General features: G+C 34.9%; 1 protein-coding gene across 1 annotated transcript in view; it reads right to left on the bottom strand.

The window, feature by feature from the left end:
- LOC122802796 (matrix metalloproteinase-20-like) overlaps nucleotides 1-19,939 on the bottom strand; it is a 407,448-nt gene that overhangs the window by 220,173 nt on the left and 167,336 nt on the right. Inside the window, exons 3-4 of the mRNA XM_044072589.1 lie at nucleotides 12,395-12,543; nucleotides 12,172-12,297 (exon numbers count right to left, since the gene is read on the bottom strand). Of these exons, the coding sequence (XP_043928524.1) occupies nucleotides 12,172-12,297; nucleotides 12,395-12,543 (275 nt within the window). The remainder of the gene's footprint in view (nucleotides 1-12,171; nucleotides 12,298-12,394; nucleotides 12,544-19,939) is intronic.

The raw sequence follows: 19,939 nt of genomic DNA, 5'->3' as shown, positions 1-19,939 counted from the left end.
GTATTGGCTAATAACCATCTCAGAGAAATATTAGGATCTAAATGCCAGTTTTCGTACAGACGGGGTAGAACCCTAGGAGCCTTATTTTCGCACTACAAACACAAAGAGAGTGGAGGGGCCAAGTACAAACAGCTGACCATATCTGGGGATCAACTCTTGGGCACATTCCCATGTGGCCACTGTACATCTTGCAATCAAGTCAGTAAGTTAAAACAATTCACCAGTGCAAATACGAGCAGAGTTTTTGACCTTAGCGTTTTTGGTAACTGCTCTAGCACTTGGGTAATATATCTGGCCACATGTCAATGTTCAGCATTCTATGTAGGACAAACATCACGTTCATTAAGAATTAGGATGGGTGAACATAAGTGTGATATTAGGAATAAGAAAGACACCAATGCTCTATACAGACACACCATTAAACACCCAAAAGCCAAATTCATGTTTATTATCATTGATAAAATTACTGGAGACAGGAGCAACCTACAAGGTTGGCACAGCATTCTTAGCCATAAGGAAAAATATTGGATCATTCACCTAGGGGCTCTTTTTCCACTAGGACTTAATGACCATTTATAATATTTAATACCTGGGTATACACTGGAAACAGTATGACTAGGATGGAGTTATCCTGATGAAATAAATTAAAATAGTTAGATTAGTATCTAACATATGGTGCTACCAATAGATATTATGTAATCCGGTGATACCACGGTGAATCTATTTAACATTTGTTGCTCCTTTATGAATAACAGATACTAGACTATGTTAATGTCTTTGCAATATGTTATATACCAATTTAGGGACAACATTAATCATTTTGTATACATTGTTGTTATGATATACATTGATTGTATGTATGTACTTTTGGACTATATAAGATTTTTGATGAATATGTCCCCTATGCTTATCACAACAACATGTCTAGTTATTCATCTCCATGGTGCTAATGTAATCTACATACACTTTGGTAAATATTGGTAAATATAGATTATATACTCAAATGTATATATATATATATATATATATATATATATATATATATATATATATAAGTTTTATATATACAAACATGTTTGGTTTTTGTAGTATTTTTGTAGTATTTTGGTCTTCTCACACATGCATGACAGATATGTGAAATATACATTATTATGTCCATATATTGAATATTTGCCGAATAACACTATTATTATATTATATATGGTTGTTATGTTTTTGTACACTCCTTATGTATTTTTGCTGAGAGGGATATACATTTGTGGAATTTGATTTAACTAGGTCAAATTTGTATTTTGTTCCTATATGACTGTAATATACACCCTGGTTACTAAGTGGTTATGTAAAAAATTTTTTTACATTATATATTTTTTATTTATATGTTATGTATTTCATTAGAAATAATTTAGGTTTAATTAATAATATGTGATAGCACCTTGTATATACTTTGACATTAATTTTGGGGTTGGACCATACCATTGTTTGCTATTGGTTGGTGTCATGTATAAATAATCATGAGTTTGGTTATGAAATTATATGTTATTTTCACTGAAGAAGGCTGCCAAGCCGAAACCAGTTTGAAACTTTACCTATTTTACAGGGCAATTCTTGTTCTGTGTTTATCTTCTATGTAATAAAAGTATTTAGACTGTCTATGCTGGCCTCTTGTGTTCACTTACACATTGGTTTGTCCGAGCATACCGTACTGGTGAGGAGTGGAGTTCGTTTGGCATTAACAATACCAGTCTTTCACCATTGTCTGTTCCTGCACCTCTTCATTCTCCTCGAATGTTTATTGATTATCTGATGAGCTCAGATATGCCCCCTCCCAGTTCTCTGTTGGATGTGTTCGATTAGGAACCAGTTAAATCAACTGTCTACAAGCACACATTTTTTTGTTACTGAATATTTTCACTGATTGAGTCTGAATGCTACTGAAAGTGATGAAGCCAGATTGAAGCAATCATTTCTCTTAGATTTTTGTTTTTTTTTTGGTGGGGGTACTTATTGTCCACACCTAGGCAGCTAAGTTTGTTGTGCAGCATTTATGCCACACGATTCTCCCAGCTGAACTATACCTCTCAACTGTCCAGACTTTCACAGAATGAATAGATTTTTGCATCTTATTTTTGGTTTGTTCCTCATAAAATTTGTGTTTTTTTCTGGCAAATCATTTATGAATGAAATCATTAAATAATGAGAAACATTGAATTTCAGACTTCATACCCTTCAGAAAAATGCATGCTAAAGCAAGACCTGTTATTCTATCAACTAAGTTTATACAAGAGCAATTTTTAGTACTGCTTGTTTGTTCCCCCAATATATTTGGCCTTGTCCAGATTTCCTGCGTTGAGGTTGAGAGGTACATGCAAATAAATCGCTTAATAGAATTAGGTATATCCAGACCTCTCAAATGTTCCCAATTTGGGCTCAGAATGTTGTTCTCCCCTAATAACCCCTCTGCGAAATGGCAATTTTGGAAGAAAACGTGAAAGGTTTACAATTAATAAATAATTGCAATGATCAGAGTTATAGATTACATTTATTTCAGAAATGCATATAGATTCTCTTATTTTATCAGCTGCTCAACTTAACAGTACTAATATTAAAAAAGTGTCCTTTCTTTGACAAGTTCCCATCTGTATTATGTGGCTATTTTATATTTTATATATTTGCATCACATTTTTGGTCCATTTTTCATAAAATTGTGGTTTTCTGGCAAATTAGTGGCAAATCATTAAAGATTAAAGTTAGAAAATATGACAGACATTTGAGTTTCAGATTTTATACCCTTCAGAAAATCCATACAAATGCAAGATCTATTATTCTATTATCTTTCTAAGTTTATAAGAGCAATATTTAAAAATTGTCCTTATTTTTGGGCCTTTGTCCCACTTCTATTTATGGCTTTGTCCAGATTTCTTGCTCTGTGGTTGAGAGGTATGACAAATGTGTCAGTGCAGTCACCGTCAGCCAGAGACATTTCAAATTGTTACATACTTGTTGCACCCTGGTTCTGGACTTGCCCATGCAAGGCAAGGAGAAGTTATGCAGTGTAAGTGTGCAGAGTATCTCCCCCATCCAAGGTAGACACAAGTACTACACTGGTTTTTCATCTATCCTTGATTTTGCTGATTGTTCTGTTTTTTTGTCATATTTTTATACTGTTGATTTATGCTTCTTATTATTCAGAAAATGCATGTTGATGCAGTGCCTGTTGCTCTGTGTTTAAGTAGCAATTCTTTAATGACCACCAGGTAAGCTTTTCTGAGATTGCAAGATTCAAGTAAGCTTTAATAAGCATATTATTAAAGAACTATCAATATTGAATGCCCTTTTGTTGTTGCCATGCAGAGAATATTTACGTAACTAGATAACATATAAGCCTTAGGTATTGAAATGCATATGACAGTATTTGTAATAAAGGACAGGATTACAGTATTTTCAGAAGCTCATCACATTTGTTGGAGACTTGCAGTCATCTTTGCAGGTTTTACCCATAAACTAAACAGAATGCCAGTCTATCATATGTGTTCCATAACCTGTGCAGTAATCCTTTAAACAATTTATCTTGAGCTTGTTTCTTGTTTGCTGTTCATTTTTTACTTTGATCATGTTTTCCCCATGAAAACAAGTAGATAGTTGTTGTCAGGCAGCAGGTCTTTTTTGGAGAAGAAGCATTTTTACAAGTGGGGGTATCACAGAGATTGCTACTTTCAGCATGTTACATGGTAGTTTTATAAAGCTGAATATAAATTATAATTAGAACTGCAGTGCAAGGAGAAGTGGTTTGAGTTGAGTGCTTCTTGTTTTTCTTATACTTGATTTTGACTGGCATTCCAGTAATGTATTTAAAAAGTAATTTACTTTTTCATGCCTCACAACCTTTTGTTTCCATCTAGATATTAAGTAAGCTGTCATGCAGCCAATGCATTGAAATATTTTTTTTTCTTCTCCACTTAATTTTGTCTTGATTGGACTCTCATAATGACTGTTTGGCATCCAGGGCAGTGTATTTAATTAGGGTCCCTTTCTAGATGGCCGCACCCCTTCCTGTTGGCCCCACAAATTCAGCTATCTCCTGCAGCCCCCCTTTGATTTGAAGTCACCAGCTGCCACTGTATTTAACCATATGCTTTTTTAGGATCAGTCCAGAGTGTTGATTGCATGACACATCAGTTGTGTATCAGCTTCACAATTTTGAGGAATGGGATTTTTCTCTAAAAGGTTGGAGATGTGAAGATAAGTTGGAAAAAACTGCTAGCTGTTTGCATATGTCATCTATATGTAAAATAGCCATTGCTATTTTAAGTCTGATGTATGGTGTTGCCCTTTTGAGAATGTGCATACAGCATAATGCATTGTAGCTTCTAAGCTGGAGTCACTTAGGTGTGAGATGCTCATGTGTTAACATTTGCTGATATCAAGCTTCCATATTGTTGTAATAGTTACCTGTCTGATTAAACTGATGGTGAATCCTGACATTTCTTAACTCACCCAATGAATATAATGATTGCTGCATGCTCTGCCAAACATACTGTTATGTTGTATGAACTCGGAGTTATTAATTAGGGATAGAGGGAGTGCAGATGCCTGTGTACTAGGCAGAGAGACAAGTCCCACCCCAAACTAAAGAAATATTAGTAAGTTTCCCTTATGGGCTTCCAACTGTGTCCACACTTATTTTAATGTATTAGGCTGGGATGAGGTGATCTATACTCATCATATATGTACTATAAATAATCATCCAGTGCTATTCAATCATCTAGTGCTTGTGAATACAACTCAAAAGATTTCCATTTTGTACTCTGGTAAAGTCAGTAAGATGTGAAGAAATTTCCAGTGTAGGGATCTAAAAATAATAGCAATTTCAAATGCCAAGGTACAAAAGAACTCAAATGACAACCTGTGAACTCATACCCTGCAGGATGCAATCTGTGGGATCCAAGAACTTATTCTTGCTAGATGGGTAAGGTGTAGGTCCCAGAACTCTTACAGGTTGTAAGAGAGAGTGAAACAATTAGTTCTGAAGTCAGTATAATTTCAGTGGAGTAGAACAACAATAGAAGATGGTAATAGTCACAATATGGATAAGTAAAATGTATTTTCAGTCTCTAAGAGGATTTTGCGGAAAATGTGGACGTCTGTGTTTTATTTTCTCATTTTGAAGATCGTTATAAGTTTTCTGTACATATACCTGGAGCTGCCTCTTCTACTGTGCTTCTGATGTCCCAATGGAGGTCGATCAGTCACATTGCCATAAAGACCAGTGTGCATTTCAACACATATCACTTCTGATAAAGTACTGCAATACACACTTTGGTTACCAAAGTATTGATAAATGTTTTCTGCTAATAAATGATTTATTTTCCCATATATCCTTCACACACATCAGAGTACGTGACAAGATCGACTTACTACAAATTCTGCTGTGACAGGATCAAGCCCACATAATGTAAACTTCATTATATTGATGGACTGGAAAATCAGGAGAACAGAAAATAATCAACAATGTCTTTTGCAGGGAGGGCAAGCTACCCTACACCTTCACACCCCCTGCTAAGTAAATATGCCAACTCCTGGCTCACACCACAGTGGTGAAAGGGCAAGACTGTAATTGGCTGTAATATGATCTTGCTCAGTAACCTACTGATACCTTACTATGGCCTCTACTATTGATGTTTTGCTTCATTGATATTTTTGCTCAGTCTGCTGCAAGATGACATTCTGGTAAGCTGACCTTTTGATGAAGTATTGAACTTTGTTAATGGAGATCGCCATACAGTGTGGAATGGGAACTTTGCCATTCTGTTCTCTGAAATAAGATCTTGGAGTTGGTATATTTAAGTTGCAGGGGGTGTGGGGAGTGCAGGGGGAAGGCCCCCTGCAAAAATGTGAAAGAACTTTTCACGTTTTAGTTTTTTTTTTTTTTTGTAGGTTTGATATTTCGGCACTTTAATCATCTGGTCTTCCATGATCCGAGGTTTGATTTTCTGAAATCTCTATCTTTCATAGTGAATATATATATATATATATATATATATATATATATATATATATATATATATATATCTGTGTGTGTGTGTGTGTGTGTGTGTGTGTGTGTGTTTGTGTGTACATGCATATACTGTATATATACAGAGAAAGACAGAATTTTTTTTTTATTTTCTGCTGATGTGCTCTCTGTATCAGAGACGAGAACACTAAACTAGAAAAAGACATGAAGTAATGCAAATATGTTACACTCCCTGGACGTTTTAGCCTCTGGGCACAATGGTTTAGAAATCCGTCAGTGTTGCTGATTCAAGATTTTTAATTTAATTCTGCATAATCTTTTTATTTTATTTTAGTACTGTGTTGAAAACTCAGCAGATCATCAGACTGTACTTCAAATATCAAAACTCTTGCCATCTAGCATAGAAGTACAAAACTGAAATAGCCAAATAATTTTTTTAATTCATTTAGTGGTTCAAAAATGAAAGAGTATAGTTGTGTTGGCTCTTCTTCAGGGTCAAAACAGCAGAAGAAAACAGTAATTCAAGTGGAATCAACACTCTTAAGTCACAACTGAGATTGAAAAGGTAACACTGTCAACACATACATTATTCTCCCAGCTTTAAACAGATTGAGGCAAAAGATTTCTAGGTTTGCCACATATGTGTTAAAAGAGAGAACTATGCCCTTGTTGTGGAAACTGGGAAAGCATTGTATGTGTGATGGTAGCAGGATATATGTGGCTCAGGATTATAGTGCACAGAACTGCAGGAAGTATAGTCACTTTATAGCAGCAGTGCAGTACTGTAGTGCATGGAAACTGAAGTTTAAACTCGATTATCCAGATCACTTATGAGTGGTTGTGTTATGTGTTTATCATGAGGAAGTAATGGGGGAGTATAGTGAGTGATAAGGAGAGGGGAAGAGTTAGGAAATTAGGAGAAAAACTAGTCTGTTATGCTAGCATGGTGCAGGAGTAGACCCACATGTCTTTTAAATGTCCCTTGTCTCCAATATTCCTCCCATATGTATTTAATGCTGCCAATAATCCCAGACATTAGAGATTTGTTTTTCCTATTAATCACATACTGCAATATGATATTGGAACATGTTGCTCTAAATTGAAAATTTCTTGTTGATGTTGTCTAGTGTTCCTTCTGGCATTGTCTGAAAGTCTTAAATATGGTAATTTAAGGGTATGTCGTCATTCACCCACAGACACCCCCCTTCACTCTCAACTGTCCTTGATTTTTACAGAATGCTCCTGATTTTGCTTCTTACACCTACTCTATGTTTTGTAACTCATGGAATATTGCAGTTGGTCAATAATGCCAGACATTACAGTTTCATACATCTTATTTGTCAGAATATGGAGCAGGATCTAAGACTGGTTACTCTTTTAAGTCTCTGTTAGTATATAGGACTAACACCTCCCTTGTTAATGAGCTGATTTCTGTGCCAAGAGTATAGAATTCATATCTTTTTTTTAATAGTTAGGGTAATACAAAACAGTGTCCAGGATGTCTAGCACCCCCCCCCCCCAGTAAATCTTACATGTTTAGTGCTGCAAAACCTGTTGTTCAATTAACATTTTAAGTGATAGGAGTGATATTAAAGACTTACTTTGGTCTCTAGTATTCCCTTCCTATGTATTTTATGTCGCAAAACCTTATAATATGAAATGTTTCCACACGCACACACACACACACACACACACACACACACACACATACACACACACACACACACACACACACGAGACCATTCATCCCTCTTCACAAACTCACACATGCAGCCACCCACATACACACACTTACATGTGCACATATCCCACTACCTGTCCATTAAACTTTCCAGCAGTTACCTCTAAAGTGATTTACCATGCTAACTTGCATAGCTGAGTGATTCTCTGAATTATTCAGCTAAATAAATGCCTTACTGCAGTCATTTCTGAGGCAGAGTACTTGCCTAATTAGCCACTCCCTTGGAAGGCCTCATTATCATGTAGCATGGCCATGGAGAAGGCCCACCATTAGTGATTGTATGGGCTGTGAGAATCACTGCAGAGGGCCTGACACTCATCTGGAAAATGCTACCACCAGCAGGAAAATGGCCATGTTAGGGTGTACAGCTGGTGCTAGCCCTTTCTGAATCCCAGGGATGGTATGCTAGTCTGAAAGAATTGGAATAAATGTCAAAATGTAATATTTGAAATCAATGTTATCAGAAATGAATGTACAAGCATGTCCATGTGTTTGTGAGATAATCCTTTAATTTTCTTTGGAAAGATTCACCAGTACTGAACATTATATTACATTGCCCTTTCAAGATTTTCTCTTGCAACAATCTGTATTTTTGTACTGATAATTCTATGACTTTATGTAGAAAGACCTATTTAAATATATAGTTGCTTTTCTTTGCTCAGTTTGGATGATTTATGCAGAAATGATTCTTTGCATTTGTTGTAAATCATTTGGAGATCTTAATTATTTTCATTCAATATTTGCTTCATAAAATGACTTCACAAAAATGTGAAATAGTGTAAAAATTATCAAGCTTCTCTTTTGCTTTCTTGAGTCAGTCAGTTCCTTGTTCTCAAAAATAGGTAAAGAGTGTGAATCTGTAATGTTCTGGTGGTAGAAGAAAGAACCTTTTCTTTGTACCGATTATAAATAGCACATCAGATTCAAATAAATGAATTTAAAATATGTATGCACTTAAATTTCTCTAGTGCCTTTGACTCTATAGGCCAAACAGCATATTTAATGTGAAGAAGTTTGGCTTTTCAGCACTGGCATCAGTTGTTTTCTAACTGGATGGATGGCAAAGAAAGGTAGTTTGATTATAATAAACTGAAAAGTGTTAACTGAGTATCACAAGGATGCATTCTGGGGCCATACTTGCTCAGTTTATTTATTGTCTTCTAGTCAATGACTCAAATATAGATGCAATTTTTGCAGATAGTACTAAACTGAACAAAATCATTAGGGATGACAATGGTATAGATGGCTTATAGGCAATTTTATATTTACTGTATGACCCAAAGTCAATAAATCAGCATTAATGTTAAAAAATTATTGTCCTGAGTTTTTGAAAACATATGCATCAGTCCACATCTGCTGTTAGTAATAACAAGACAGAAGGAATAGGGAAATTTAAAATGACTATTATCACAATTATTATTATTATTTGTAACTCATAGAACAGATTTAAAAAGAATTGCCTGGATACTTTGTTTTCTTATAGTTTGTAAGCCCACTTTAATCCCCAATAGTTTTATAAGATCAGTAAGAGTTAAATTAGAGTTAGGCAACCTTCTTTGGACAGCATACGAAACAAATAGATTATTTCAAGCTGAGCTGTTGCAGAGGGACATTACTAGGAAAATGTATTATATGAAGAGGTAATAATAATTTTGAGAGGCTTAAGAAACTCAGTATGGCTTCCTAAATTACAGAAGGATGCACAGAAGAACCATAAATGTATACAAAACCCAGCATGAAAAAATAGCTGTTGCTGCTTGGTGATTAATAAGATACTTAGAATCTAAAATCTTATTTAAATAAAAAAAAAAGAACTGCAGACTAAGGAGGGGGGGTCACATCATAGGTAAACAGGAATCTACCTCAAAATATCTACGAATTGAGTTATGCAAGGATAGTAATGAATTAGTCTAAAAAAACTACAATCATATCAATACAATTAAAATCTCTGTGGAAAAATGGAACAAAATAATATTAACATTTGAAGACAGGCTACAGTTAATAGAAATAGTTTTACTGCCTAAGATCCTATACATAGCCTTGGCAATACAACTGTTACCAGAAAGGAATATACTTAAAGAAATAAAATCATGCCTAATAAAATTTTTATGGTTTTCCAAAAGAGAATAGCTTTACTGCATCTTATCATACCATGGAAACAGGGAGGATTAAACCTTCCTGATATAGAAACATATATAAAAGCATCAATATCTAAAATAATCTCAGATTGGACAAGTCCAAATTACTCTGCACATTTTAAAGAATTACTAACTGTAATACCAATAAATGAATTTGATTTACAAAAAAAATTTCAAATAACAGATAAAAATAATTTGCCATGGCAGATATGTATTAGTATGCAATATAACATAACTAAACCCACTAAAACTCATATGATTAATTATGACATTGACTCATTTAGGAAAATTATTAATACAAATATAGCTTTAAAATCTGGTTTGATTTTTTAAACACCATTTATAGTCATGGAAAACTTTCCACATAAAATATATAAACAAATTATTAATTCATGGGAACAGAAAGTGTTTGTTTGTTGGCTCCAATGTATCAAAGAACTAAAAGTTTTAGATATGCAAGTAATAAAAACAACATACACAATTCTACAACAGGAGTGGCTAGCTTTACATAGTATTCTGTCATAGTCACAAGCTTTAAGTAGAATAATTAACAATTCTTCATTTAAAGAAATACCTAAATTTATGAAATACATATATAAAATCATATATAATGACTTTGACATGGGAAACAGTATTTCAAAATTTTACAAAATATTGATAAACTATAAAACAACACCCAAAACCTCATATTGGAAATATATAACAAAAGGCACTCAATACTGTTAACTGAAGATATTAAAAGAAATATCTTATTATCAATAAAATATACATCCTTTACACAACACTGGAAAGTTTTTAATTGGAAATGCTTGTACAGAACATTCTTAACCCGAGACAGAATCAGTAAAATTAGTTCTTCCTTAAAAGGAATATGTTGGAGATGTGAACAAGTACACAATGCAGATTGGAACCACATTTTCTTTGACTGTGTTAAAATTAAGCCATTTTGGAATGGTATTAATAACTTTCTACAAGCTTTATTTAATGAATCACTTTATTTAACTAAAGCTCTTGTATTATTAAATGTGAATGAAGGTCCTCATTTGAATAGGTCAAACATATATTTAGTATGGACTATACTTGCAATTTCAAGGAAGTATATAACAAGAAGATGGAATACAAACACAATACCAACTTTGGAAGACTTCTAGAGCCTACTGAAGACCACAGCATTATTGGAAATTAAAATTAAAGAACTAAGAATTTATCCAAAGCCATTTATCAACAACCCTTGGGGAAAAGTCTTATCGTTGATTGACACTATACAATAATTCATCAGACACTCTGATAATGGATTGGACGTAACTGTATACATTAAGATCTGTTATAGTATCAGGCTAATGTAAATAGTGTACATAGTTATTTAAGATGTTATGTATAAATACTGTGGAATTCATTCAAATGTATTTGAAAAATAAAAAAAAAATTGAGAAAAAAAAAAGAATCTAAATATACACTGAGTAGAATTATTAGAACCATCGATTGGTTCTACTTGAGGGTGGTAGGAAATAGAATGCAAATTAATATAATTTGGGAAAATATAGCAATATAAACAATATGAAGAAAGGAAATGGATGGGCATTATGGAATTAGAGTTAAAAGATCTGGCTTACAGACTCTTAGACATGTACGAATGTCTGATTATGATCTAATCTGATTTAATTGTTTACAATATATCTTGTAAAAGGCAAAACCTATACCACTGTATAGGACAGAACACTGGATGCAATACGTAGCCATAATTCTGGTCTTGATTTTTAAGACTGGACTCTCTTACTAAATTTATCAGTAAAAATCAACAGGAACCTCAACCTAACACTGATTCCAACTATAAACCTAATACTAATCCTAAAATTAACACCAGACATAATGCAACATCAGCCTTGTCTTTAATACTTACCCTGTGGTTAATATTTACCCTAACTTATACCCCGACTATAAACCTAAAGTCGCTGAATTAAAAAAAAACATTACAGTAGTGGCATTCAGGAAATTGACATTTCAATATGAGCAATATCAGCACAAATAAAAATAAGGTGTACTTTTTATATGAAAATGTTTTTGATCACCTGTTCATCATTTATTCTATTTCTGCCTGTGCATGCACTTGGGACCTTTGTTGAAAGGTTATTTTAGGATGTATATTTAACTGATTATTGATACTTCAATTGATCATGAATATTAGTGTTTATTTTTACACAGTCTCAACAAAATTGTTATGCACAAAAATGAAGTCTATAGAAAATCTCAGAAATAATAATAGTGACACTTATACATACCATTGATGCCCATAGTCCATCTTTCCTCATCATCAAAATGAGTATCACCTCCCAATCCTTCTCCTGGTGCAAAAGCATGTGCTAATGTGCCCCGAGGGCCATCAAATGGGTAAGAATCACCATGGTCTGGAAAACATAGTATGAATAAATATATGTATTTTATAGTATACTAAGATACTAAGTGTCATTTAATAGTGAAATAGTTATAGGCCTTTGTTCATACCTCGTACTTCAAATGATACCATGATATCTGCTTCTCCACTGGTCATTTTTGCAAAGTTTAGGGGTGCAGCCTCACTCCAAGCTTTCAATGCCAAGTCTATTGCTGTATCTACATCAGCACGGTGCATAGATGATGTATATTTCTTTATTCTTAAAAATGCAAAAATAATATATAATTATTGTGCAATATATTTTGACAACTTTTTCAAATGTGATTTAAAATTCTGATTTGAACTTTATAGCCAGTAAACAAACTATATATGCTATTGATGAACACCTGCAATCACTGTAAGTAGAGAAATATCATCAGTTAGATAACAAATGATATAGTTTTGTTAAAAAAAAAAAAAATACCACATGCTGACATTTTAAAGGAGTAGCTTCTCCCTACATTTCTCTGCTCTTTGCGTTTCTGTGTTTCTTCATTTATGTCTTCTGTGCCACTTGCTTTGTCTCTAGTCTTGATCTCTTTCACACTCTCTCTCACTCTGTGAATAGGGTCTATATTAGAACATCGAAGCTTCAAAACTTTGAATGTTCTAATGTCGACCGCTATTCAGCAGAAGCTGAAAACATCGAACATACAGAACAGCAAATTTTTTCCTAGGGAAAAAAATTGCTGTTCCAAAACACATACACACAACACAAGCACACCAAACAAACAGCGATCCACATGCATACACCTAAAATCTTACACCTAACCCTACGCTGAACTATACACACACCACTAACTATCCACTTACCTTAACCCAAACCCTAACCCTAAGGTCCGTCACTATCGCACGCTCACCTCACCCGCGCCCTAACCCTAACTCACCTACCCCGCCCTAACCCTCATGTCCACACAATCGCACACTTACCTGACCCGCACCCTAAGCCTAACTCATCTAACACTCCCTAACCCACATGTCCACACAATTGCACACATACCTAACCTGTGCCCTAACCCTAACTCACCTTACCCCACCTTAACCCTCATGTCCACACAATCGCACACATACCTAACCCGCACCCTAATCCTAACTAACCTAACCTGCACTCAATTGCACACTTACCTGAACCCGACCCGTAACTTTCCACCACAGCACTGAAAATACCAAAGCAACAGAAATGGACAACCAAATTCTTTCCCTAGGAAAAAATTCAGTTTTCTTTTGATTCAATATTTTCAGCTTTCGCTGAATAGGGGTCAATATTAGAACAGTTGAAGTTTTGAAACTTCAATGTTCTAATATAGACCCGTGTGAATATGTGTAAATGTGCATCTCTCTTTATTCGTCCGTGTAGTAGCAAAGATTTCTGTGACATTAAGAGAAAAGTCAGTAAATATTTTTCTTGCAAAGTATAAATGCATTTACTGTTTACAAGCCCCCCCCCCACACACACACACACAGGTCAGAAATGCAGAAAGAGAGTCAGGTGGCAACCCTATCAACTAGGTGCACTGATACTGTTCATAAAAATGGTCTTTTATGCTTTGTGTGACATCCTTCCAAAGAGGGATGCATATCTGGTACATGCAGATCCATTGTAAGAGATTCCCACTGACATTGAGTCAATCATTGCATTGTCAGAGAGCAACCATAATATACAGCTGAATTTACTTTAACATACATTTACTATGTGCCCTTGCATTAAGAACAATAAGAAAAGAAAATCAGAAGTATGTAACTGTGTTTAAATGCACACACACACACACACACACACACACACACACACACACACACACACACACACACACACACACACACACACACACACACACACACACATATATATATATATATATATATATATATGTGTGTGTGTGTAAAATATGTCATGTTTTTTGGTTAATGGAATACACATATATATGTGCAAATGGCACTCATTAATTCAATGAAAGTATACACATTTATTTTTGCATGTGTATGTATACAAGTGTGTGTTTTTTGTGTATTTTACATTATCATATCATTATGTACATCTTTGATACGAAATCAAGCATTTATAATGTATATGTACTTATTATTTCATCATTCCAAATAAAGACATGTACGTCTGCCACATTTGTACTAAGTCCTACTGTCAATATAACAACTTGCAAAAATATAAATATGCAAAATATTAACTACTTGCCTGATATCTGTATATAGTTTTGTAATAGTTATAATCATACTGTGATACATTATAGTTTTCTTCTAATAATTATAAACATGCTGTGATGTCTTTGTTTTAACTGTCATTTCTTCTGTGTAATTAGTTGCTCAATGCTTGCTATTTTTTCACCTTTCCATCCCTTGTAGTTAGCTTAGAGCTATAAACAACAAACAACGAGTAAACATTTTCCACTTATGTCTTGTATTCATTTATGTAGTGGAATTGCATCAGTTTTATTTATGATTTGCAGCTGTATCATGAAATATTGTTACAACTGAACTTCAATAAATATAAACCAATATAGATTTACTATTGTCCACAGTCTATTATTAAACTTCAGAATAACTATAGCTATAAGTCCTTCTTTATTTACACATTTGTGTATTATTTCAGGGTTTAATGTATTCTTTCTCCATAAAGTTATAACTTCCCTCCCCTTTTCTTTGTTTTATAATTGGAGCATGCTAGGGTCATGAACTCACTTGGATTCCATATTAAGTTATCATTGCTCTTGAAGTGTGTTTCCTGCAAAAGAATTATTTGAGATCTATTTAAGTTTAGGTATCTTAGTAGATTATTTTTTTTTTATTTAAAAAAAATAAAATAAAATAAAAATAAATAAATAACTGAACTTCAATAAAAGACTGTATGGTCTTTGAGTCTGAGTCACGGCTTAATAACCTACACACCAACTAATAACTAAGTAAATAAATCAATAAATACATAAATAAATAATACCAAAACACAAATCTTCATGTAGTTTAAAACAAGGCCATGAGGTCTTTAATGAGACTTCAAAAGTGCTGGTTAGATGATGAAGTGACATGCATACAAAGTGGGAATTGACCTTACTTGTTAAAGCTGTTACACACGCTCTTATTTATATTTTTATGGGGTAATTATTGATTTAATTCATAGATGTTATGCAGTTAACATTATTATTATATTACTATGTCATTGATCCACTCAGTACAAAGAGCAAGACCTTATTATTGTGTTGGATTACTAATGTGTAAGCACAGCATATTTGTTGACTAGAGCAATTGTCATGCACATTAAACACTTTTTATTAAATGTTTGCTGCCATTGACAAGCAGTGTAGAAACCTTTTGAAGCTGCAGCAACAACAAAGTTGTAGGCACTATCATGAATATTTTTATGAGGTCTATTTAATAACTATATCACTGGACCTAGCACAATTTATTTCTATTAAGCTCTAGTGTAGTATTGCTGCCTCACAGCAAGAGGTTCTCCCATTCGATTCTCGGCTGGAGCGCCTTCTGTGTGGAGTCTGCATGTCCTCCTCATGGTCGAGTGGCATTCGAAAGACATGCGTAGAATGGGTGTGCCTTTGCTGAAGGTTGGGCATCGAGCTGGCACCTCGGCACCCGTAAAAAATCTACTGCCAATCATTAGCGGACCGGAGTTCCGTTGTGGCGACCCCTAACCGGGCAAAGCCGAAAGAAGAACAAACAATAAACCTATCATTAATGACTTTTCTTTACATTTCATGCAAAACAGAACCTTTTTCAATACTGATAAAACATGCTGCTTGGTGTAGCTGTACTGACAGGTGCAGTTTCTGCAGCATAAGGTTACTTCTCTGTGTACAGGTATTTCCAGCTGTCTACTGTCTGTAGGTTGTTTCCCCACGATCAACAGTGCTTGAGAAAGTCATATAATATTTTACTCAGCTATACCTTACTTCACTATATTTTGATTTAATGACATAATTTCCTTTTCAAGCAAAGCTAACTTACTTTGCTTGTTCTTAATAATGTCCAACATCTCCAACCCCGTTTTGTCGAATAGCCCAATAAGTTCACGATAAGCCGTAGTGCCTTTTTCAATGTCCATAGTTAATTTCCATAACCTCAGACCTTTAGGCACTTGTTTCACTGCCAAGGATTTACTGAGGAAAGCATTGTCTAATTGGAGAGCTCTATATTTCCTACAGACAACCTCAAAGTTGTCTATTTGTTTTTTCAGCATTCGCCTGTCATTTCTCCCCTCGTTCAAGTTCGAGAAACTGATTTTAAGCATCCATAGCCAATCCATGATGTCACTTCCTTGGGATGTGCCCCAATGAGCCCCTGCATTGGTGTTGTTTGCCTCTTCCAACAATGGCGTATGCAGAGTAAATAGTTCTGCCTGGGTACCCGCCAAAGTAACCCCAGAACCACTGTTTGCTCCATCCCATGTTCAAAGTGCAGTAAGTCTCTGCACTGAGGCTGTGAGTTCACAAATAGTTGCTTCCATGTAAAATAAATAAATAGAATAAATGAAATGCAGAGTTCCGAGCTGTACTTGGTATAAAATAAAACAAAACCAAACAAAACCCAACCAGGATAAAACTAATAACACATGAAACGAAACAAAGACCAAAAAACGAACTAGAAACTCCACTTTAATGTTGATAAAATGAGAATAAATCCCAATAGCTAAGTGCTTTTGCCAAAATGTGTTGACTACAAACTTATTCAAATTCTTTATTACATTTTAACAGTTGCCATCTGTTCCACTAGCGAAGGAGTATCATTAATGGCCAAATGGTGAAACTATCCCGCTTGGTTAGTGACAACAATACATACCAAAAAGAGTTATATACCCTGATTGGAATGTTCCTAGAAAGGGGTTACCCCTTGAAATTATTACAAAAACTGCAACAAGAGGTTATGAACAAAAGGAACACTGATTTCCCTCCCATATTAGGGAGAGGGGTGTATTTTAACAAACAAAACACAACCCAAACATTCTGAGGTAGTTGCATTGAGGTTTAATTACTTGGCACCTCTGTTGGTGGAAGTGATTAATAGATTTTGGCATACTTGCCTCGATGAACTGACCAAGGTAAAGTTAGGGAGTAAACCCAGGGTCTGGAAGGGTCTACAGCTAAGAGATGGAACTCAGTTATGTACAAATGTGGGGCATGCAAATATTGTAAATACATCAATGATGGACCATATGTTTTGGTACAATGCTATGACCTGTCCCTCCCATGCCGAGGAAGATGCTGTTGCACCACTTCTATGTTAGCGTATATTGCAACGTGTACCACCTGTCAAGGGTTTTATGTGGGCAAAACAGTACGCAGGCTTACAGATAGGATAGCTGAACATCTTAGGGAAATTAAGACCAAAAATGCACATAATGCCTTATTTGTCCACAGTACTGTCTGCACTAACTTTAAGAAATTTATATTTTTTGTGATTGACCATGTTTTTCCTAGTGAGACGGGTGGCGATGATAGACTCAAGGTTGAGAATAAAGAGTATAGATGGCAGGTAAGACTTAATGACACTAGTTTACCAGGCTTGAATTATAGTATATCTATCAATTCAGTTTTAAAACAAAGAGCCTGTGAATTATGACTAAGGAAGCATATTTACATATGTAGGAGACCTTATTACTATGCTACAGAAACAGACAAGTGTAAATAATTCATTATAATTTTTTTATGTATGTTAAGTAAAACATGTGATGACTCAAATCATTTTTATATCCACTTTTAAGGCTTAGTGTTAGTATTGTTCTTATTTACTTATGTTTTTAACAAGTGGAGAACACTGATTGGTTAATAATTTAATGAGTCTCTGTAGTTAATTGTGTGTCTTTAGTTTTCCCATTAACTCTGATGATGCAAACACATTTTGGTGAAAGCAGTTAGTTATTGGCATTTATTCTTGTTTTATCAACATTAAACTGGAGTTTCCAGTTCATTTTTTGGTCTTTGTTTTCTTTCATGTACAATTAATTTGTTGTTCCAGACCACAGACAAGTTGGATGCTCTAGCTGTACTTATAAATCAAGTCCTGTCTGATATCAACGAAATTAAGGGACTAGTCGCAAATAATACAGAAGCGATAAAAGCCTTTACAGCAAATATGGATTTTTTTGCAGTCAGTCTCCACCATGCATACTTCCAATCTTCAGGCCCTTCAGCAATAACTGGATGCCCATGAAAAAAATGCCTAAGCTTAGAGAAGCTCTTGATGACCTGGAAAACCGTCATTGAAGGAATAACTACCAACTCCTAGGATTAAAGCAAAGTATGGAAGGTAAAGATGTGTGGACCTTTTTACAGATGTACCACACTGAAGCATTGAACATCCAGTGCTCAACAACCACAGAACATGCACACAGGGCACTCAGGACTCTGCCGACACAGTCAAAGGATCCACACCATATCATTTTTTAGCTGCTTAATTACGCCGATAAAGAACTTTTACTCAGTAAAGGCAGAGAGAAGAAATCTTTATTACTGTTGGGTCACAGAGTAAGAGTGGTACAAAACTTTTCTCGTTGTGTGTTAGAGAAGTGAAGAAACTTTGTATATATTCAAAAGCTGTGGTATCAGAATAACTTGCCTACCTATTTCTTGTACCCAGCCATGTTGGTGATTGTAGCTAACAACATGAAACATATTTTTTTTACTGCTGATTCTACATCCCTGTTTCCATAACAGCAGCTGAGGGAAACAGCTGTGCCAAACCTTTCAAACTCTTACCACCAGATAATGATGTTAGATTTGACCCTGATGGTGACATTTCTCCTAGGTCTTTTGAGTCATTTAGCAGTATTCCCTAGGTGAGCAGCACAATGTTCATGACATCGGAGCAGAAACCAACATAACCATTTTTTTCTGGGTCCCACTGGTAAAACCTCTGATGGCCCAAAGATCGTACAGCTCAGAAACCACAATCCTTTAAACAGAAATCAGCTTATCCTAAGACATGGTGATCACTTAATGTTTTGATCAGATTCAGGGTATTAAGGGAGTGACCTCACATGTTCTGGTGTTTTTTGGCATGGTAAATCTGCTACTGGAGTGAGTTTTGGAGGGTGCGTTTTTCCTACCCTCCTATTAGGTAACTGTTATCTTGGTTTCTGGCATCTTGGGTATTAACTGTGGCTACACCACTTGAACACACATTCATTTGATATAATTCTAGTAATTTCCTAAGTTTGTATAATAGTTAACACAGTTTTGCTGTAACTATTTTTGTGTTTTTTTAGACATGAATTTTATTAAGGTTCTGTCATTAAACATGCATAGTTTATGTTCCAAGGTAAAGAGTAACACCTTTAACTATTAGATTTAAAAAAAAAACTTAGCAGTGGCATTATCCTAGCTCAGGAATTAAAAGTAAATAAGAAGCATAGGAGATGCTTGGTAACATGGTGGTTAATCGAATACTAGTTAGTCTAGACTCCACTTCCAAGCAGCAGGTAACGATCTTTATTAACCCTCGTCTAGGAAGACAAATTCAGGACCATGCCACTGATAAAGAAGGGAGGTGGATCTTAGTTAAATACTTTTCCTCTGAGGATCCTGTTGTTATAGGATCCATTTGTGGTCCCATCGGAATGCACCTTCTCTTTTTTTTTCTTCTCTAGAGCATTTTAA

The sequence above is a fragment of the Protopterus annectens genome, chromosome 5.part0 (assembly GCF_019279795.1).
Source record: "Protopterus annectens isolate FY-2018-M chromosome 5.part0, PAN1.0, whole genome shotgun sequence".
NCBI lineage: Eukaryota > Metazoa > Chordata > Ceratodontiformes > Protopteridae > Protopterus > Protopterus annectens.
Note: the sequence above shows the minus strand (reverse complement) of the source record. Positions and strands in the feature narration are given on the sequence as shown.